Source organism: Amia ocellicauda, chromosome 16 (assembly GCF_036373705.1).
Source record: "Amia ocellicauda isolate fAmiCal2 chromosome 16, fAmiCal2.hap1, whole genome shotgun sequence".
NCBI lineage: Eukaryota > Metazoa > Chordata > Actinopteri > Amiiformes > Amiidae > Amia > Amia ocellicauda.
The window spans coordinates 25,124,263-25,147,054 of NC_089865.1; the positions used below are offsets into that span (position 1 = coordinate 25,124,263).

At 39.5% G+C, this 22,792-nt stretch overlaps 1 protein-coding gene across 2 annotated transcripts in view; it reads right to left on the reverse strand.

Annotated features, from left to right (window-relative positions):
* Positions 1 to 6,054: 6,054 nt before the first annotated feature.
* The window catches only part of usp40 (ubiquitin specific peptidase 40), a 54,587-nt gene continuing 37,849 nt past the window's right edge, over positions 6,055 to 22,792 (reverse strand). The window contains exons 22-31 of one of the 2 annotated variants that reach the window (XM_066687276.1): positions 19,778 to 19,842; positions 19,383 to 19,454; positions 15,388 to 15,511; positions 15,056 to 15,126; positions 14,120 to 14,238; positions 13,235 to 13,300; positions 12,710 to 12,920; positions 10,329 to 10,424; positions 7,621 to 7,715; positions 6,055 to 6,934 (exon numbers count right to left, since the gene is read on the reverse strand). In XM_066687276.1, the coding sequence (XP_066543373.1) occupies positions 6,826 to 6,934; positions 7,621 to 7,715; positions 10,329 to 10,424; positions 12,710 to 12,920; positions 13,235 to 13,300; positions 14,120 to 14,238; positions 15,056 to 15,126; positions 15,388 to 15,511; positions 19,383 to 19,454; positions 19,778 to 19,842 (1,028 nt within the window). In that variant the 3' untranslated portion in view covers positions 6,055 to 6,825. Of the gene's footprint in view, positions 6,935 to 7,620; positions 7,716 to 10,328; positions 10,425 to 12,709; positions 12,921 to 13,234; positions 13,301 to 14,119; positions 14,239 to 15,055; positions 15,127 to 15,387; positions 15,512 to 19,382; positions 19,458 to 19,777; positions 19,843 to 22,792 lie in introns of both variants that reach the window. The other variant, XM_066687275.1, reaches the window with a different exon arrangement.

A 22,792-nucleotide genomic window follows, 5' to 3' on the forward strand; every position in this document is an offset into this window, starting at 1 on the left:
GGCAGTCCTAGGTGGCTTGACTCTATTTACTTTGATCAAACCTACCAACAGTGCATTCAGACATCTATATTCTTCTTTGTGTTTTGTTTTCTATTAGCATTGTTGTTTATGTAGGTGTATATTGTGTCTAGGGAATCCTATTGAGTGTTACAGTTTGTGTATTGGTTTGTTTTGGACATCCCTCACAACTGCTGCATTCACCTTCATTCATCATTCCTGGATTATTCTCCAAGACCATTGCAACGCTCTTAATTTTTCCAATCAATCTCCTCAACCTTCATTGGTTTGTTTTTCCAGGATCATTTTCATCAACACTTGGATGAAAGGGAGGACCGAGGCAGCACAATTCATTTCACCGTTATTTTGTTACTTTTCTTCAGCCTGTTCCTAATCACATTTAGTGGACTGCATCCATTTCAATCCCATTTATCTAATGGTTTTCTACATTGTGTGTTTGTTGAGTTGTCCATCTGTGGGGGTCTGAATGTTCGAGTGTTTTGGGCTCCTTCTTCAGCTCCACACTTTATTCTTTTTTTTTTTTCTCCTCTTATATTCCCAGTACTTTTCTACCCGTTACCAAATCATTTACCGTATATCAATTAAAAACTCATCTCTATCTTTATCCTATAGTTTTTCTTGTCTAACCTTCTACCCTTTACTTATTTCATGGTTTCTTTCTTATCTATCCCATTTCTGTTTCCGTCATACTGAATCCCCACAATAAACTGTAACTATTAAGAATTGACACAATTAACGTCCCTGAGTTTGCCATTTGTCCCCCTTGCTGACGTAGTTTAACTGTTTATAAAATAGGCCAGTAATTGCTCTGTTTGGAGGACAGTGCGGCTGCTTAACAGTCGTGCAGGGTGATCGTTACAATATGCTTTGATTTTCAGAAAGCTTTTGAAAGCTTCCGCACCAAAGACTTATCCTAAAATTGGAAGCTGTAGATATTCAGAGTAATGTAAGTAGATGGATTATGAACTGGTTGATGTATAGGAGACAGAGGGTTTTGATAAGAGGAGTTGCTTCTAACAGGAGTGAGGTTGTTGGTGGAGTTCCACAGGGATCAGATCAGGCCTGTGATTTTTCTAATCTACACTCACCTAAAGGATTATTAGGAACACCTGTTCAATTTCTCATTAATGCAATTTTCTAATCAACCAATCACTTGGCAGTTGCTTCAATGCATTTAGGGGTGTGGTCCTGGTCAAGACAATCTCCTGAACTCCAAACTGAATGTCTGAATGGGAAAGAAAGGTGATTTAAGCAATTTTGAGCGTGGCATGGTTGTTGGTGCCAGACGGGCCGGTCTGAGTATTTCACAATCTGCTCAGTTACTGGGATTTTCACGCACAACCATTTCTAGGGTTTACAAAGAATGGTGTGAAAAGGGAAAAACATCCAGTATGCGGCAGTCCTGTGGGCGAAAATGCCTTGTTGATGCTAGAGGTCAGAGGAGAATGGGCCGACTGATTCAAGCTGATAGAAGAGCAACTTTGACTGAAATAACCACTCGTTACAACCGAGGTATGCAGCAAAGCATTTGTGAAGTCACAACACGTACAACCTTGAGGCGGATGGGCTACAACAGCAGAAGACCCCACCGGGTACCACTCATCTCCACTACAAATAGGAAAAAGAGGCTACAATTTGCACAAGCTCACCAAAATTGGACAGTTGAAGACTGGAAAAATGTTGCCTGGTCTGATGAGTCTCGATTTCTGTTGAGACATTCAGATGGTAGAGTCAGAATTTGGCGTAAACAGAATGAGAACATGGATCCATCATGCCTTGTTACCACTGTGCAGGCTGCTGGTGGTGGTGTAATGGTGTGGGGGATGTTTTCTTGGCACACTTTAGGCCCCTTAGTGCCAATTGGGCATCGTTTAAATGCCACGGCCTACCTGAGCATTGTTTCTGACCATGTCCATCCCTTTATGACCACCATGTACCCATCCTCTGATGGCTACTTCCAGCAGGATAATGCACCATGTCACAAAGGTCCAATCATTTCAAATTGGTTTCTTGAACATGACAATGAGTCCACTGTACTAAACTGGCCCCCACAGTCACCAGATCTCAACCCAATAGAGCATCTTTGGGATGTGGTGGAACGGGAGCTTCGTGCCCTGGATGTGCATCCCACAAATCTCCATCAACTGCAAGATGCTATCCTATCAATATGGGCCAACATTTCTAAAGAATGCTTTCAGCACCTTGTTGAATCAATGCCATGTAGAATTAAGGCAGTTCTGAAGGCGAAAGGGGGTCAAACACAGTATTAGTATGGTGTTCCTAATAATCCTTTAGGTGAGTGTATATTAATGATCTGGACTCTAGGATAGTTAACAAACGTGTCAAATTTGCAGATGACACTAAAATAGGTGGCTCAGCAGATACAATCTCGGCAGCACAGGTTATTCAAAGGGACTTCAGTTGTGGGCTGACACCTGGCAGATGAAATTCAATGTGGACAAGTGCTAGGTATTACATGCAGGTAACAAAAATGTCCACTATAATTACACTATGGGAGGAATACACCTAGATGAAGTAACGCATGAGAAAGACCTAGGAGTCTATGTGGACTCATCACTTTCTCCATCCAAACAATGTGGGGAAGCAATAAAAAAGGCAAACAGAACGTTAGGGTATATTCTGAAAAGTGTAGAATTTAGAACATGGGAAGTAATATTAAGACTGTACAATGCACTAGTTAGAGCTCATCTGGAATACTGTGTACAGTTCTGGGCACCACACTTCAAGAAAGATATTGCTGCTGCAGAGGCAGTTCAGAGAAGAGGAATGTTCTACTGAGAGACTGAGGGAACTGAACCTTTTCACCCTGGAACAGAGGAGACTATGTGGGGACTTGATTCAAGTCTTCAAAATCATGAAAGGCATCAACCACATCAAACCAGAGGAGCTTTTCCAGATCAGCAGGGACACACGCACCCAGGGACACAAAGGCATTCAAGATGGAAAACAGGAGACACTTCTTCACACAGAGAGTTGTTACAATCTGGAACAAACTCCCCAGTGATGTGGTTGAAGCTGAAAATTTGGGAACATTTAAAAATAGACTGGATAGGATCCTTGGATCATTTGGACACCAAACAAGCATGATGGGTCGAATGGCCTCCTCTCGTTTGTAAACTTTCTTATGTTCTTATGCTGTTATGTTCTAATTCAGTCTTCACCCTGGCCCCTTGAGAAAGTATTATAGTAGTGATGACATATAGTGGACATCATAATCTTTTATAAACACCTAGATGAAAGAGAAGAAAACTAATGGCAGCAATACTCAGATATCTGGGGTATTTAAATGATTACATGGTAGACTGAATTTATGTTAAGGATATCAAATTAACCATGTATACAGAATGAGTGCATTGTCAGTTATATTTTGCTTAGAATAACCATATTGTAAATAAAGATTCTCTAACTGTCATGATGGAGGTTTGATTCAGTTTATTAAAAAACTTAAAAAGGCAAAATAAATATATGTAGGACTTCACAAAAAATATTAATTGATCAGAAAGTAATTTAGTCATGATAGGGTAAGATATGATTTAAGACAATAACCTCAGATATTCAATATATAATACCTTGCAAAATGATGAATTCCCATGCAAATTCTAAATGACACTTATAATCTACACAATCTACTACAAAACTGATAAAGCTAAAAAAATTATGTAAATACATCAGATTCTCAATTGAACTTTGAAGATTCTCAATTGCACAAGTATTCAACCCCTTTGTGTTATGGTTTCTGTCTCAGTCTAATCAGTTGTTTACCTTGACTTTGGAGTAAACTCATCTGTTCCAGTTTCCTCAATTAAATATTGACATTTAAGCCACAACTTACATCATATGACAGATCAAGAAGACCTAGGATTCTAAACAATCCAGAGGAAAAAGTTTCAGAAGCAGAGATCAGGAGAAGGTTACAAGAGCCAAAGTCAAGATTACAAAGTCACAGTCTTAGACCATCTTAGAAGTTGAATGTGCTTCAGACCACCCAGTCACTACCCAGATAAGGCCACCCATCCAAACTGAGCAATTGGACAAGGAGGAAACTAGTTAGGGATGCCACTGTGAAGCCTACAGTGACTTTGAAAGACTGTGTATGAGATGGGAGTCTGTTCATACATCAACAATATCCCAGTCCCCACACAAAGCTGGCCTGTGGATGAGTGGCAAGGAAGCAGCCATTGCAAAAAAAAAAAAAAGACCTAAATCTTAAATCTCATATGGTGAAAAAACATGCAAATTATACTGCAGAGGATCTTGTGGTCAAACGAGACAAAACTTTAACCTTTTTTTTTCTAAATTCAAAGCTCAAAACATTACCAAATCAACACCATCTCAACTGTCAAGCATGGTGATGGCAGTATCATGTTATGGGGATGCTTTTCATCAGGAGGGATTGGAAAGATTGTCAGTACTGAGTGGAAATTGGATGGTGCAAAGTTACAGGCAAATCATGGGGGAAAACGTGCTTGAATCAGCCAAAGAATCTAAAACTGGGTGGAAAAATGACATTTGAGCAGGACAGTAACTTGAAGTACAAAGGTCAAAGCCACACTGGAATGGTTTGAAAAGAATAAACTGAAAGTCCATGAGTGGACTAGTCCAAGTCCAACCTTGAACCAACAGAACATGTATCGCAAGACTTGAAGATTACAGTCCAAGAACTATCCCAAACAAACTTGTCAGAATTGGATCAATTTTGTGAGGAAGAAGGAACAAACATTAAATCACACTGTGCAAAGCTAGTGGAAACCTATCCAAAGCACTAAGCTTCCACCAAGCACTAAATTACATGGCTGAATATTTATGCAATTAGAACATTTAAATACACTGATCAGCCATACCATTATGACCACTCATAATGAAGTGAAGTGAATAACACTGATAATCGCGTTATCATGGCACCTGTCAGTGGGTGGGATGTATTAGGCAGCAAGTGAACATTTTGTCCTCAAAGTTGATTGATAGAAGCAGGAAAAATGGGCAAGCGTAAGGATCTGAGCGAAGGGCCAAATTGTGATGGCTAGACGACTGGGTCAGAGTATCTCCAAAACTGCAGCTCTTGTGGGGTGTTCCCAGTCTGCAGTGGTCAGTACCTATCAAAAGTGGTCCAAGGAAGGAAAAGCGGTGAACCGGCGACAGGGTCATGGGCAGCCAAGGCTCATCGATGCACGTGGGGAGCGAAGGCTGGCTCGTGTGGTCCGATCCAACAGACGAGCTACTGTAGCTCAAATTGCTGAAAAAGTTAATGCTGGTTCTGATAAAGGTGTCAGAACACACAGTGCATCGCAGTTTGTTGCGTATGGGGCTACGTAGCCGCAGACCAGTCAGGGTGCCCATGCTGACCCCTGTCCACTGCCGAAAGCGCCTACAATGGGCACGTGAGCATCAGAACTGGACCACGAAGCAATGGAAGAAGGTGGCCTGGTCTGATGAATCATGAGTTCAAGGTGTTGACTTGGCCTCCAAATCCCCCAGCTCTCAATCTGATCGAGCATCTGTGGGATGTGCTGGACAAACAAGTCCGATCCATGGAGGCCCCACCTCGCAATTTACAGGACTTAAAGGATCTGCTGCTAACGTCTTGGTGCCAGATACCACAGCACGCCTTCAGAGGTCTAGTGGAGTCCATGTCATGATGGGTCAGGGCTGTTTTTTGGGTTGTCTGTGTGTGGGGGTCTGAAAGGGGCAAAAGGGGGACCTACACAATATTAGGCAGGTGGTCATAATGTTATGGCTGATCGGTGTATATACCTTTTCTTTGCAGGTTTTTGGAGATTCAACCTCCTTAACATACACCTGTGTTCAGTTGATCATTAGAGTTTGGAATAAGAAAAATAAACTTGTTTACATTACTTGTTATTTTAATCTAAATGTGAAACTGTGGGTGGGGGGTTAAAACCTTTGCAAGGCACTGTATGTCAGACTGTATTTAGATTTTAAATGTTTTTTTTTTTTTTTTAATAACCAAGATCGGGGGGTTGGGGAATATAGCATTATGTGGTGCAAGACACAATAGACTGACATAAAATAAGCTTTATTCATTTTGCAGATTTGCTCATTCACTCCTGACAGCAGAATAGTGGTTCCGTGCAGCAGGACAAACATCTGATTGACTCCTGCAGCTGCCCCGTGATGGAAACAGCGCATCATAGTCCCGATTGCTTCATTTTTTGCACTATGGGAAAATATGGTGTTTTAGGATATAAACAGACAATTCATGTTGTGGATTAAGGAGTTTATTACCACCCCGGCTTTTCAAAATTATATGATCAAGTTTCCCCTCCCTAACTGTCCCAAATGCAAAAATAACAAAATTGACAGTCTTTAGTCAGTTTTCTTTTCCCTATAAAATCAGAAGTATTCAGTTAATTGCTCCACAAACTCCAGACATTATGTCCCACCCCCTTTTAATATCTCATCAAAAAATTTGATTGTACTGCCTTATTAAATTGCATAGTTATGATTGATTGTGAAGTTATAAGCATTATTCCGAAGATCTCAGAACAGAGTCCAACTGACACATTTTAAAATCAGGTTACTTTTCCATGTCATTAGAAGCCTGCAAGACACACATCAAGTATCTGCTAGACCTTAATAGAGTGGCAGTGGGGGGGAGCAGTTCTGGTCTCTGATCTATTGCATGAATCAGCCTCCCACTATGACCCCCAGAACCAGCACTGGGGTTTGAAGTCAGACCTCAGCTTTGCTTCACTGACACAAAGAATTTTAAAACTGGTCTTGAAGGATGAAACAGCAATGAGTTCAGTGGCAGGTGGGAAGTCAGTGCTATCTGAACTCCCTAACGCTGATGGAGAGAGACAGTTCAGGTCTTCTGCTGTTTCTCCCCAATGCCCTCTTCTCTTGTCCGGATTCAGAGTTCTGCAGGTTGGCACTGCTGCAGACAGGAGAAACACAGTTGAACAAAAACCCACACACAAATCCCTCTCCAAAGAAACAAGAACACTTTTAATCAAATATTCTTCCATGAGAAGAGATTAAAAACATTTTCAGGCATCAAAAAATTCAAATGAAGGGAGTCATGAATGTACTCAACTTGTGAACATTATAAAAGTAGACCGGAGACAATTGTAAGCTAGCTTTAAGTTCTATTATATCATTCCTGGAATGGAAAAGCTGGATTTTAGAGGGGTATGTTATTAAAAGAAAACTAAGAATACACTTCTTGAATAGTCCAAATAGTCCCTTTTATATACAAACATCTGTTCCATTGGCAGTTAAATTGTGTTTCTGCTATAGGCTGCAGAGGACAGTGGCCAGTTTTTCGGTCTTTTGAACATAAGAACAAAGTTTACAAACGATCGAGGCCATTCGATCCATCGTGCTCGTTTGGTGTCCATTAATAACAGTGATCCAAGGATCCTATCCAGTCTATTTTTAAATGTTCCCAAATTTTCAGCTTTAACCACATCGCTGGGGAGTTAGTTCCAGATTGATGCATAAACAGAATACAAATTATGCCCAACAGTGGCCAGGAACTGGGGATGGGCCAAATCTCACTGGACACAGTGGCACTGGAAATGAGGCACAGTTAGAGAAGGAAAACTGGCTTGTGCATTATACCTTTTCTTCTTCTTCTCGGCTTCCTGTCTGAGCTGCTGCTTTCCAAGGTCATCTTTGGCCGTGCTGAAGTTTCTGTTGCTGTCAATCAGCAGGTTCTGCAACAAAACCAAGCAACCAAACATGAAATGAACATTCAACTCCAGTCAGAGGATTTTAGGTGCCTCACTCTCCACAGCAGAAATTACAGCAAATCATGTGATCAGGGTTCCCACAGAAAATACGGAGGTATTAATAAACACAACAGGAAGAAAACACAATCACCCTTTGTCATGGTGGCCTCCTCCTCCCCTTACAGCCATCCAGTCCACCCACTTTAATAAAACATGCTACCATCAACTAATAAAGAGTACACAAAGATCTAAATGCAAAATTAAACCTAGTACTATCTGATCAATGTATATGTAGTATGTTAATTACAGTAGAAACTATACAAAACAACATTAACAGTCTGTATTTTAATGCTTTTAGCAGTAATTCTGAATTGCCTTGAATATAAAACACTATAAATCAGCTAAAATTAATAAAAAACATACAAACATTATGATATACAAATGGTCAGTTCAGTAGGTGCCTACAGTAATCCTTTCCTGTATGCTGCTTTTAGACAGCTACTTTGGTTTTAAACTTTAAAGCTTTTGATTTTTTTTTTTTTTTATGTATAAATCATGATTTTCACCAACAAATTACATGATTTTTGTGTTTGAGGAGTTTGGATTTTACTGCTTTATACCCATTTTAAAACACTCAATATTATTTTCAGTTTCTTATCGGTAATTATTTTTTTAAGAAATATTACTTGACAAGCTTGTTTGATATTAAAACATTAACTTGCACTCACATCGAAGCTGTTCTGCAGTGTACAGCTCACAGATGCTTGCTGGAGGTCAAGTGTTTAATATTGCGCACTATGATTGGCTTACATACGGAGGTTGGTCAGCATTGTGGCATTGAGTACAGAGCTCGCACTGACAGAATAAAGCAGCAATGTAGAAAGCAAATGGCACAAAAATCTCAGCTAAAGTGAGCTTTGAGATAAACAGTGTATATTGGTAAATTTTGCAGAACTTGTTTGTGGTTTTGAAATAAAATTGAATTTGTTGAATAGAACAATATGTATTGTTATTATTTACTTTTAAATCAATATGCATATCATACATTTGGCTACTTAATTTAAATGCAACGGACACTTCATAAAGTTTGAGCATTTAATGTAGGCAGGGGTTCTCAACACTGGTCCTGGCGAACCCCTGTGTCTGCTGGTTTTTGTTTTAAGAGCGCTCACTTGTTTAATTGAAATGTTAAATGGAATGATCAACCAACACAGAGCTGAAAATAACAGGAAATGTGTAAATCACTTAATTTGTTCAATTACAGGTTTGCTTAAATAACTGAGAGCTGAAAGCGCGGGTGACCAAACATTAGAAGAGAAAGTGATTTGACAGGACCTGGGTTGCAAAACACTGCCTACATTAAATGCTCAAATGCTTATGAAGTGTCCGTTGCATTTAAATTAAGTAGCCAAATGTATGATGTGCATATTTATTTCAAATCAAGTAAATAACAATACATATTGTTCTATTCAACAAATTAAATATGATTATTTCAAAACCACTGATGTAGGCTATAGTAAAAACTTTTTTTTGTTCACCGTATTAAACCCGATATGTTTTTTGCAAGGATTTTCACTCGGTTTTAGCATTTGTTTTGGTCTTTCCTAAAAACCCGAAAACATGGAACACTGTGTATGATAATGAGAAAACAACAATTAAAACAGCATTTCAACTTTATTTCACAAAAACAACATTTTGATCTACAAGAGATCTTCATCAGGATATGGATCTTGTGTAGATCGAAAAGTTTTTGCTAAAATCCTGTGAAGCATGGGTTACATAAATACTATTGAGTTGTGTGCAGGTATTTCTTTTTTACTTTATATGGATTTTTTTGTACCCTGCACCTACTAAGTAAGTTGTATGTGCATGTGATTACCTTCTACTATTATCATTCTGGCAGATCCTTACCAACTTAGTCACGATCGCGTACACAGATTTACGTCATTCTGCTCAGAATCTACACAAATACTGTGAATTTACTGACTGAATGGTCAGATTCTGTTCAGAATTACGTACATTTGTAGTACAAGAACGCAACCAATTATCTTGAGAATATGTGCAGAATGCCGAAAGTCTGCGTGTTGTGAACGCACCAAGCTTCTTTGTGTTGCTATATGGTTCTAGGAGTTGTGCTTAGCGTATATGTGCTTCACACAGACTCTCCAAAGACTTGGAAATCCCTGTGTACATAATATCAGCACAGACAACTGTGTGCCCTGACATTCATAATAACCACATGTATTACAGAGTACGTACTAAAAAGAAAATTTAAACAGGATTTAATACAATTTTATCCTGCAACATGAAACTGTTACTTTGTATCAGAGTGTACATTATATCCCATGTATACTGTAAATGGGTTTGACTGTGTATGTGTAGCTATTTCCCATGACTTAAAATTTGTTGGTCATTTTCCATGACTTTCCATGACCATTTTCTTCCCCATGACTTTTCCAGGATTTTCCATGACCGTGGGAACCCTGTGCGATGCTACTTATGTGATTAGAGAATACTAATTTCAGTTCAATGTTTTCAAACAATTTGTAGAGAGTTTCAAACAAATAATGTATGTAACTCATTTAAAAAGGACATTACCTTGACACCTATGATATCTCCATCCTTCAGGTGAAATGGGGCCCCCTGCAAATTCTCGTTTTTTTTCTTCTTTTTGCGTTTGGAAATCTGTTGGCTCTGAGTAGGATAAAATAAATCAACAAATAAATATATACTCACATTGAAATTATTCTCGTGCTGTTCTACTATTCTTAGCTGTAATGTTATAAGGCCAGGGGCTTTATCATTCTTATGGCACATTTGGCTTCTTTGAATGTCACATCATTAGTAGTGAAACATCTAATTAACATTTACTTTGTTCTGTATTTGCTCTAAATGAGGGTCTCCATGTGAAAATGGTAAAGCGAAAAAGTTAAACTTTGCATCAATGCATCATATAATCCACCACAGTGTGACAAATCTTTCCAATCATTGTAATACACCCACCTAAAGGATTATTAGGAACACCATACTAATACTGTGTTTGACCCCCTTTCGCCTTCAGAACTGCCTTAATTCTACGTGGCATTGATTCAACAAGGTGCTGAAAGCATTCTTTAGAAATGTTGGCCCATCTTGATAGGATAGCATCTTGCAGTTGATGGAGATTTGTGGGATGCACATCCAGGGCACGAAGCTCCCGTTCCACCACATCCCAAAGATACTCTATTGGGTTGAGATCTGGTGACTGTGGGGGCCAGTTTAGTATAGTGAACTCATTGTCATGTTCAAGAAACCAATTTGAAATGATTGGACCTTTGTGACATGGTGCATTATCCTGCTGGAAGTAGCCATCAGAGGATGGGTACATGGTGGTCATAAAGGGATGGACATGGTCAGAAACAATGCTCAGGTAGGCCGTGGCATTTAAACGATGCCCAATTGGCACTAAGGGGCCTAAAGTGTGCCAAGAAAACATCCCCCACACCATTACACCACCACCACCAGCCTGCACAGTGGTAACAAGGCATGATGGATCCATGTTCTCATTCTGTTTACGCCAAATTCTGACTCTACCATCTGAATGTCTCAACAGAAATCGAGACTCATCAGACCAGGCAACATTTTTCCAGTCTTCAACTGTCCAATTTTGGTGAGCTTGTGCAAATTGTAGCCTCTTTTTCCTATTTGTAGTGGAGATGAGTGGTACCCGGTGGGGTCTTCTGCTGTTGTAGCCCATCCGCCTCAGTCAAAGTTGCTCTTCTATCAGCTTGAATCAGTCGGCCCATTCTCCTCTGACCTCTAGCATCAACAAGGCATTTTCTCCCACAGGACTGCCGCAAACTGGATTTTTTTCCCTTTTCACACCATTCTTTGTAAACCCTAGAAATGGTTGTGCGTGAAAATCCCAGTAACTGAGCAGATTGTGAAATACTCAGACCGGCCCGTCTGGCACCAACAACCATGCCACGCTCAAAATTGCTTAAATCACCTTTCTTTCCCATTCAGACATTCAGTTTGGAGTTCAGGAGATTGTCTTGACCAGGACCACACCCCTAAATGCATTGAAGCAACTGCCAAGTGATTGGTTGATTAGAAAATTGCATTAATGAGAAATTGAACAGGTGTTCCTAATAATCCTTTAGGTGAGTGTAGATTAGAAAAATCACAGGCCTGATCTGATCCCTGTGGAACTCCACCAACAACCTCACTCCTGTTAGAAGCAACTCCTCTTATCAAAACCCTCCGTCTCCTATACATCAACCAGTTCATAATCCATCTACTTACATTACTCTGAATATCTACAGCTTCCAATTTTAGGATAAGTCTTTGGTGCGGAAGCTTTCAAAAGCTTTCTGAAAATCAAAGCATATTGTAACGATCACCCTGCACGACTGTTAAGCAGCCGCACTGTCCTCCAAACAGAGCAATTACTGGCCTATTTTATAAACAGTTAAACTACGTCAGCAAGGGGGACAAATGGCAAACTCAGGGACGTTAATTGTGTCAATTCTTAATAGTTACAGTTTATTGTGGGGATTCAGTATGACGGAAACAGAAATGGGATAGATAAGAAAGAAACCATGAAATAAGTAAAGGGTAGAAGGTAAGACAAGAAAAACTATAGGATAAAGATAGAGATGAGTTTTTAATTGATATACGGTAAATGATTTGGTAACGGGTAGAAAAGTTGCTTAAATCACCTTTCTTTCCCATTCAGACATTCAGTTTGGAGTTCAGGAGATTGTCTTGACCAGGACCACACCCCTAAATGCATTGAAGCAACTGCCATGTGATTGGTTGGTTAGATAATTGCATTAATGAGAAATTGAACAGGTGTTCCTAATAATCCTTTAGGTTAGTGTATAACTACAATATGTAGGGTGTTACTTGTTCAACCGAGATAAAAACTGCATCAACTCGATTCACGCTTGGCTCGCCACACATGGAGGAATTTTTGACCACGTTGTCACTTCTCTTACCCAGCTGGACACTGCCATCCACTCATACTTGTCTGGGAAGTACTTGGCCACTTCAATCTTGTCGAGGGGCAGGCAGTAGTGGCTGGCAATGGTCTGGCGCAGGGCCCTGGCAGTGCACTCCTTGGCAGTGTCCCACACAAGCTCCACCTCTGGGTAGTACAGCCTCTCTTGAGGGACACCCATCTTCACCCGGAGCACCAGCTCCTTAGGGCTGAAACAAAAGAACACCACTCCTAAATACCACCAGCTAGGCATGACACAGCAACCCACATAGTGCTTGAGGATGCACTTACTCTTAAACTTAAACAGAAGCATCCCTATTCGCGGAATGAAAATTCAGGAACAGTTAAATTAACTGCAGAGCAGTGAGATGATTTTGATACAAGTGCCGACTGCACAATAAAGTTGAATGAATCCAGTTAATCACATAATTAGATCAATTAAGGTGCCAATAGTTGGGTTGGATGACACTTCAGAAGGCACCAAGGCCCTCTCCAGGAATAATGGATAGTTTTCACAGCTTACCCCAGGTTCTCCTCCTTCAACAGGTGCTGGACACAGATTTCAGTCCCACTACCAAGTTTTAATTTGCTGTTGAAATTAACACAGACAGAAAATAAGGCTTTCAGTTAATGGCAAAATAAGATTTATTTTCCTAGCTATTTTATTTAGCTGTATGGAGCTTAGTAATACAGTACAATACAGGATTGGGTCAATTCCATTGATTCACCCAATTCAGCTGCAATTAAATGTCCTCAGTACATGAGTTCCTTCAATTTAATTCCTTCTGCAGATCCATTATTCCAATTCCAATTCCATCCCATTGTTCTAGTTTCAACTGCAATGCTTTCAGGGCTGTCTAATTAGACTGGTTTTATAACAGCATTGTGTGCGGTCATGTTTCAAACTACGAATTATGTACATTTTATTTTTGAATGTTGAAGTAACATGCATGCAATCACATAAGTAATCTTAGTATGATAAATGCTTGTGAATTGCTGTATTACCTTTGGACAACTATTTTCTCCTTGTCTAAAATTAAATATTTAAAAAACTAAATATTTGCTGTCAGGTGTGCATTAAGGTGCATTCTGAAAGATTCCTACTGTAATAAGCATAGTAGAATAATTTGAGGAAAATCTCTGGAATTAAGATCCATAGAAACAGAATACATCTTGCATAGTACTGTGTCATACTCCATCAAATGGGATTTTAGAACAAGATTTTACATGTTATTGTAGGTATCTCATTGGAAGGAAATCACAGGACCAATTGCTTTAGTATGGAGATATGAAATAAACCACATTTCAAGAGTTCAGGAAAGCCTTTTCTATTAGTTTGTTTTTAAATGTCACTCCTCCGTGTGTCATAGTGTCTTGTTATTCCATAAACAACACCCTGGGCACCTACTTAATGTGCAGCTGGTTGCCTCTCAGGATCTTGGTCGGCCGTTTCCCTTCCAACACCCAAAATCGGAGGTACTCAGCAGAGGGTACAGACAAATCCTGGAGGTTTGGCAAGGTCATGACCTGCAAGACACATGGGTTTAGTTCGTAATTTTTGTCTGGGGCTATAAACAGGCGCTATTAATAACACAGTTTAATAAAGTATATGTAAGAAAGATTTCAAAGTCACACTGTAAATCAGCTCGATGAGTCCAAAACAACTGCAGTGTAAGCCCACACCCACACATACCCTCGCCAATCTATGCTCTCAAGCCATCAATGTCTTTTCTCATTGTAAGTTCACAGCACTAATAGAGTTAGAGCATTGTGGGAAGGACTGATGAAGCTCTCACTGATAACACTTCAGAGCTCACAGGTTGCCTCACAGTTTATAGAATCCATGGGAAGAGTTTTATAATTGTATCAATTCTGAAAAATAAAATTGACTAAAAGCTTCTAAAATACCCAGATTTCTTTAGACTATCTCCAATCCAGAAGCTAAAACCTAATTTAATGAAGCATTACTCAAACTCTTATGGTTCAATGCTGTACAGCAGGGGCTGTCAAACAACAGCCCCTCATGTCCATTCATGGCCTTAATTGTGGGATTAACTGATAAGGGAAAGTAGTTATGTAATTTCAAACTTGAACTCCATTTGAAAGGAGAAGTAGTGCCAGTGTGTAGCCATCTGTGGCACATATCTGGCTTTTTGATGCATAAATCATTCTCTCAAACACCAATCCTTTATTTTTAAAGAGTAGTAATTATCCTGAGATTTTCAAAAAGTGATGAATAAGCTGGAGTCCTTTGTGTAATTCAGTTGGGTTGCTTGGTGGTTTGGCCAGCATTGTGTTGCTGGTGTCATGAATTGGGCATTGGGCATTGAGTTACATTCCCTACCTGGGTTTTGAGATCTTCCAGAGAGGCTTCCCCCGAGATCTCCACATCTCCCACAAACTGGAGCTCAGCGTCTGAAGCACATGAATAGCAGAGATATCAGAGCCCTGCCCTCATCACAATAGCCAGCCAAACTCAACTTTATACAAAAACTTTCTGGCTCTGTTTTTCCACTCTTGCCAAACTGCCAAATTAATTTACTTTGGAGTGTGCAGTACACCATTTAAAAATAATGACTCTTGAAGTAATGCTGACACAGAATTTCTGTCAGATAGACTCTGAATGCGAGGGTTGTACCAATCTGCACACCGGGCAGTGTGCCCTGTGGTTCTTACCTACAGCAAGGATGCCCACACACAGCTCTGCCACTCCCTCAGCAATATGGTTTATCTCAGACTCTGGCTGGCCTGTGCAAACTCCCTGACCAGGATAGAGCCACACAGGCAGCCTCAAGAAGCCCTGCAGTGAATAAGACAGAAATTTAATCCATCACTTTAGATGGCAAATGCTTAAATTACAAAAACAACACAACAGTCCAAATACACACAGACCCAACGAAATATATTGCAGAACTAGAATGTTAAAGTTTCTAGAGAATTCTGTATGCATGTGAAACTATTTTTGAGTACTGTAAGCAGCAGGGAATAAAATTAACACCCGCCACCTGCCAAATGCGGGTAGATTTAGCCAGTGGCGGGTAAATCTGTAAATTTTATCAGCCACTTTGGCGGGTAGCCAACAAGTGTACGGGAACTCAACTTTTAGTTAGAGTATTTGTCGGTATGTTTCAAAATTCATTTAATTTGTTGATGTTGTAGTATTGGTATGTTAGTTGATTTGGCAAACCGCAATATCATGTTTTTGAAAATATATGGCATCTGGACAGTCTTCGGTCCAGGAGGACATACTTCATGGAGAGCAATGAAGCAGAAGTAAGGAGGTTAAGGATGTGGAAAAATAATGACTTAATTACTTTTCATAGTCATAATTATTGACTTTTTAATTACATGGATCAAAGTGTTTCAGAATTATAATATGACAGAAAAGGAAACAGGACAAACACATTACTACATACACAGCCAGCTATTGCTATTTATTTTTTATTCACTGTAACTCGAACGCACAGTTATGTTTCTGAAAGTACACCAGCAGTCTGAGTGTGGTTTGGAGAGGAAAAGTCAATCGTTTAGTCAAGTAGATTAGCTAGTTAGATAGGTCTTATACATTTTGTATTTCGCTGTTGTGACCGGAGAACATTGCCACAAGGACGCCAATGTTAAGGCATTTTCATTGCAGCTCACATTGCTAAACTGGCAATTAAATGAAAATGTATAAAAAAAAATTAAAGAAAAACATATTGGTCGGTCAATTACAGCTGCAAAATATTCCTTCATAAAACAGTCACAACCTTTATCGTTAATTTGAAATTGTGGCAAACAGTTGTGATAATGTCGGGACAATAATACTGAGTCTGACACAAGGTGCGTGAGAGTTGACAGGTCTGGTGTTATTATGCCATTTCCATACGTCTTCTAATAATGTATTTTTACATAGATATTTATTTAACAAAGTTGTTTTGTTAGATAAGTATTCATCAATTGCATCAATTACAACATTAATTTATGGGGAAATGATCTGCGATAGAGACATGCATTTTTTGCTGCGTAGTGGAGATCCTGCTGAAGAGAAACGTGTGGTTTGTTTACATTGCGTCTTTGCTGGTGTACATGGTATTGACCAATGGAAAGGACGTTACTGTCTGTCATCATTCGTAGAGATTATATATTTTTTACCCACCGTGACTCTATGAATATCTAGCCAATCCAATGAAATCCTTTTAATGACGTACAGAAACCCAGAGAAGGGAGTAGCACTGAAGAGGAAGTGGAGTATGAAGAGCAATAATGTGTAACCATATAAGACCCCTCATGTGTTAGTTTAGTGTGTTTATATAGATCCCCATTAGCTGCCATGTTATTGCATATGTGATTGATTAATTTAATAAAGATGTTCCCGCACACTGTCTCCACTAGCAAGTGTTATAATTCAATAGAATGCAATGTTTTGAACACTTGCAAGTAGAAACTGTGTGGGAGCATGTTTTTTCTATCCAGATCCTTTTCCCTCATTCACACCTGTCTAGTCAGTACAGATGTACAATTAGCTTTTTTTATGGTGTTGATTAATTACCTGAATAAATGACACATTTTAACATGTTCACCACACATTTACGAACCCTCATGCATTTTTGGTGATGTTTGCCTTTGGCTGGTAAAAATACCAGTATATTATAGTAGTATATTATATGGTATAATAAAGTGTACTACAATATTAAAATAGTACTAAAAATTATAACTAGAAACTGTTATAATGAAGATGGTATAATACAAATAATGCATATGAATTCCCCGTATACACAAATGTAATGTATTATAAGTAGAATTGGTATAAGTATTAATATAGTACAGTATTTTATGCGGAAATCAAATACACAATATGAGGACCGCAATGTGAAATCCCAATAAAACGTACAATGCGCAGAGAAGAGCAGAGACAGGGAGGCAGAATCGAACTCTGGGAACCGTGACCTGATTGGGTCATAATTTGCATAACCAATGCTGATTGGTTACTGACCTTCAGCTCGGAAGGTCTGTACACTAGAATACATTCCTCAATAACTATTGATCCTAGCAAAGCAACTTGAATGGTATCAGAATGAATAAGTGTGTGAAGTTTGGTATGTGTAGGGTAAGAACTGTAATAATGATAAAGCTTTTGTAAGACTAATGCAGACCTATGACACTAGGGATGCCACATTGTCTTCTGGCTACCATTTCCCTGATCTGATAATTACAAAAATATTGTAACTATTTATACATACACTCACACTAAAGGATTATTAGGAACACCATACTAATACTGTGTTTGACCCCCTTTCGCCTTCAGAACTGCCTTAATTCTACGTGGCATTGATTCAACAAGGTGCTGAAAGCATTCTTTAGAAATGTTGGCCCATATTGATAGGATAGCATCTTGCAGTAGATGGAGATTTGTGGGATGCACATCCAGGGCACGAAGCTCCCGTTCCACCACATCCCAAAGATACTCTATTGGGTTGAGATCTGGTGACTGTGGGGGCCAGTTTAGTACAGTGAACTCATTGTCATGTTCAAGAAACCAATTTGAAATGATTGGACCTTTGTGACATGGTGCATTATCCTGCTGGAAGTAGCCATCAGAGGATGGGTACATGGTGGTCATAAAGGGATGGACATGGTCAGAAACAATGCTCAGGTAGGCCGTGGCATTTAAACGATGCCCAATTGGCACTAAGGGGCCTAAAGTGTGCCAAGAAAACATCCCCCACACCATTACACCACCACCACCAGCCTGCACAGTGGTAACAAGGCATGATGGATCCATGTTCTCATTCTGTTTACGCCAAATTCTGACTCTACCATCTGAATGTCTCAACAGAAATCGAGACTCATCAGACCAGGCAACATTTTTCCAGTCTTCAACTGTCCAATTTTGGTGAGCTTGTGCAAATTGTAGCCTCTTTTTCCTATTTGTAGTGGAGATGAGTGGTACCCGGTGGGGTCTTCTGCTGTTGTAGCCCATCCGCCTCAAGGTTGTACGTGTTGTGGCTTCACAAATGCTTTGCATACCTCGGTTGTAACGAGTGGTTATTTCAGTCAAAGTTGCTCTTCTATCAGCTTGAATCAGTCGGCCCATTCTCCTCTGACCTCTAGCATCAACAAGGCATTTTCGCCCACAGGACTGCCGCATACTGGATGTTTTTCCCTTTTCACACCATTCTTTGTAAACCCTAGAAATGGTTGTGCGTGAAAATCCCAGTAACTGAGCAGATTGTGAAATACTCAGACCGGCCCGTCTGGCACCAACAACCATGCCACGCTCAAAATTGCTTAAATCACCTTTCTTTCCCATTCAGACATTCAGTTTGGAGTTCAGGAGATTGTCTTGACCAGGACCAAACCCCTAAATGCATTGAAGCAACTGCCATGTGATTGGTTGGTTAGATAATTGCATTAATGAGAAATTGAACAGGTGTTCCTAATAATCCTTTAGGTGAGTGTATCTCCATATAATAAGTACATTTACATGATTTGAAGTTGAAATAAATAATTTGCAGATACATTTGAAAAGCTGAGCAGAATTTGCATTGTTTTGGGTAGCCACCCAAAAACTGAAACTAGATGTGTTTTTCCATCATATCAGAAATGTTATGCTCATGTCAGTGTGCTGATTGTTAGTAAAATATTCTAGTTGTGCACTGTCCCAGCCTCTGAGAAACATGGTTGTCTACCTTCGGTGGGAGTCGGCCCTCTGTGACCACCAGGGTGTCTCCACTGCTGATCTTCAGCTTGGCAAGAGTGGCCTCCTGGGAAATGTGCACAAAGCAGCTTGACTGACTGACTGACATATGGGGTAACAATACGGCAACTTGAAAAGGAATGAGAAGATTAGTCTTTTTCACACAACCACTTTCCCAATTTTTTTTGGGGGGAGCCATATACAATGCAATCGTGGTGCAGATATTTCCATGTGCTATATACAAAAAGTAAATTAATAAAAATAAAAATAAATAGTCCACCATATTTGACTGGCACAGGTCAATGTGCATGCATTAAGTGGGGCCTAGTCAACTGTAAGAAATAAAAGTCTCTGCATCCCCATTATGAAAGCAATGAGACAACTTACCTCTTCAGTTATTGCATCTCCAGCTTCGTAGCACCAGTCCACTTTTCTTAGATGCCAACATTCCCCTGCAAAGTAGAAGAGCTATTTACACAATTTATACATTAACCAGCGGTCTTTAAACAAAAGCTTCAATGTGACCAGAGAGGGAAATTTTTATGTCAGTTAAATAGTTTAGTCTCCTTTCACAATGCATGCTTTAACATAATCACACAAATAATCCATTGTTTTGCACATTTTATGTGGTAGGACCAGTGTTTCCTAAAGGATTCTGTGTATGCAGTGGGGGCAGTGATTGTTCTAGGGGAGTCCAGGGGCATGCCCCACCATGAGATTTCTTTCTTGTAGAACAGGTGTCAGAAGGACTTTTTGACGCAGAGAGAATTCAGTTTAGCTTTAATGACTATATGACCACATTCACATTTGAGATTTAGGCCAGCCCAGGGCTGCTTTAACTCAAATGTGAACGGGGTCAAAGATTTAAGGGAGCCCTGGGCAGGGTCAAAACTATTCCCGCTTTTTGACCAGGCCTAAATCTTTTGAGGCGACCTAAATGTGAATGTGAATGCTCTGGGCCCTGGGCCGGGTGGAACGCGTCAGTGTGTGATGCAACTCAAGCCATGCCCCCAGAGACTGCGTGTCCGAGTCAAAGAGATGCCGCTTCGCCACTGCAGAATAAACACAGACACCAAAACAGCTCACACCACTGCACAGGACACACAGTATTGTCTCCATATTGATTTAATGTCATATCGATCTATAGCCTTAAATGTACAAATACATTTTGCTAGCTCACATCAAAGTATAGGCTAACTAATGAGTTATAATGTAAACAGTTCAAACTACTCGGTCGATTAAAATAAAAGTGTGTAGCTGGTAAACTTGCTATTGTTTTTTTCTTGTACCAAGTATGATTGAAGTCTGAAATTTAACAGTATGCATTTTACACGTGAAAATTGCATTGTGAAATCATGAAAGGACCAGGTAACTTTATTCACTTATCCGAATTTTGCATTAAAACTACATAAATTTAATCGAAGCAGGTTTCCATTCAAATCAATGCATTTTAAAACGAGACCAGCTGTTTACTATCCAATCCGAAATGCGATTATATTGAGCTGAGCAGTACAATCACAAATGCCGGCGTTGGAGGTAACAACTGGGACAATGCAGAAATTAAAGCACTGTTTACAATGTGGATGGAAGATAAAGTTAAAAAGAAACTGAAGGAAGTGTAAGAGCCCTGCTGTTTGACGATATAACTATAGAAGCGATCACAGAAGCTTCTTTCGATGCATACGATTTCTTGTGATTTAATGTAGATGTCCTACTAAATGTGCTTCCCTTTTGGAGGAATTGTATAACAGCACTTTCAGACTTGCAGAACCGAAGATAGACATTTGAAAAGGGAAATATATTAATTCGATTCCCCATTGAACCATCACATTTTTAATTATTTTAGAAAGCTGCAAAGGGTTAAGATTACTTTCAAAGAAAATATAGAACCGATCAATAGCCTATATACATCAATATTAATAAGTTGTGATTATAAACACATCGCATACACCTGTAAGCAGACCTAATGTCATGAGTCACTGGTTTGTTTCAGCAGATTTGTTTATTCCCGGCATGCATTTCGTTTAGGCCTCCTTTTCGCCTGCATATGTGAACGCACTTAGGCCTCCTAAAACCACAAATGTAAACGGGGTCTCTAAAAAAAGCTGGACAAAATTTGAGGCGGCCCAAGGCCGGCCTAATAAGTGTGAACGGAGTCTATGTTAAAGATGCTCACTATTAATAAGTGAATCCAGCATTTAATAGTTAAAAATATATAGAGTTTTTATTTTTTAAAGCCTGTACTGTTGATTGGCTCTCTATGTAACTGTAATGAAAATTGACGGGAGGGTGGGAATTGTTATTTTTTGATTATCTATGATTGGCTAACAATGGTTGTGTTCCATGTAGCGCGGATTTCCGCAGTTCTGCGCGGCTCCACCAGTGGGATTGGTGGGATTCTACAGATCTGCAAAAATCTATGGAAATCTGCGCTACAAGAATGCAACCAATGGATTCCTCACAGAGAAGTTCTGCATGGAAATACTTTGACAAAGTAGATTAAAACACTTAAGTGTATAATATGTGCAGTGCAATTAAAATACCACAAATCTACAGCTGGTATGTATGGTATGGTATGTTAACTGCGACAGTTACAATGACATAAAAGGAAAGAGGAGCAACAAACTAATATTAATAAGCTACATACAAAGCCAGCTATTGCGATTGCTATATATTTTTTATTTTTATATTCACAGGTTGTTTTCGAACGTAGACCGGCAGTCTATGTGTTGAGTGTGGTTTGGAAATGTGGAAAAGACTATCCAAATAGTTGTGGATAACAAAAATATTTGTCATGCACATCCCTAACCCAAAGCCACTATCCATAGCAAACTCATCTGTAAAATCGGATAACATTAGACACCGACTAGTAGCTGTAAAATTGGGTGATGCTTTTGTTTGAACAACCAATTAATTTTGTCAAGATTACTCACGCTGTTCATTAACTATGAAACAAGGAAAACAACATGGATTAATCAATGTCTCATTCATAGCATACAGTAGACCAGGGTTCGTCAACTAGGTTTGGCATCAGGCCAATTTTTTTCTGAGCTAATAGTCTGCGGGCCAGAACATAATTAGCATATAATATTAGCAGCGGCGAAAATCTGATATCAACTTTGGAGGGGACAATTACATGAAATTCTCAAGAGCAATTCCTGAGGGGGACACCAAAAGCAGTGCTGTAACACAGCCTACATTGTAATATGTTACATGTACATTTCCATTAGCATTTCCATTTCCATTTCTTATGATCATTTTATCAACTAGTCTTTGAGATATTAGGCTACTAGCATTCTTACTTTGCGCTTTGGTGTACTGAAAAATGCTCTGACGTCCGTATTTTTTTATTTTTTTGCCATCTTTCTACCTGGCAGGCTGGCTGGCTGGCTACACACACAC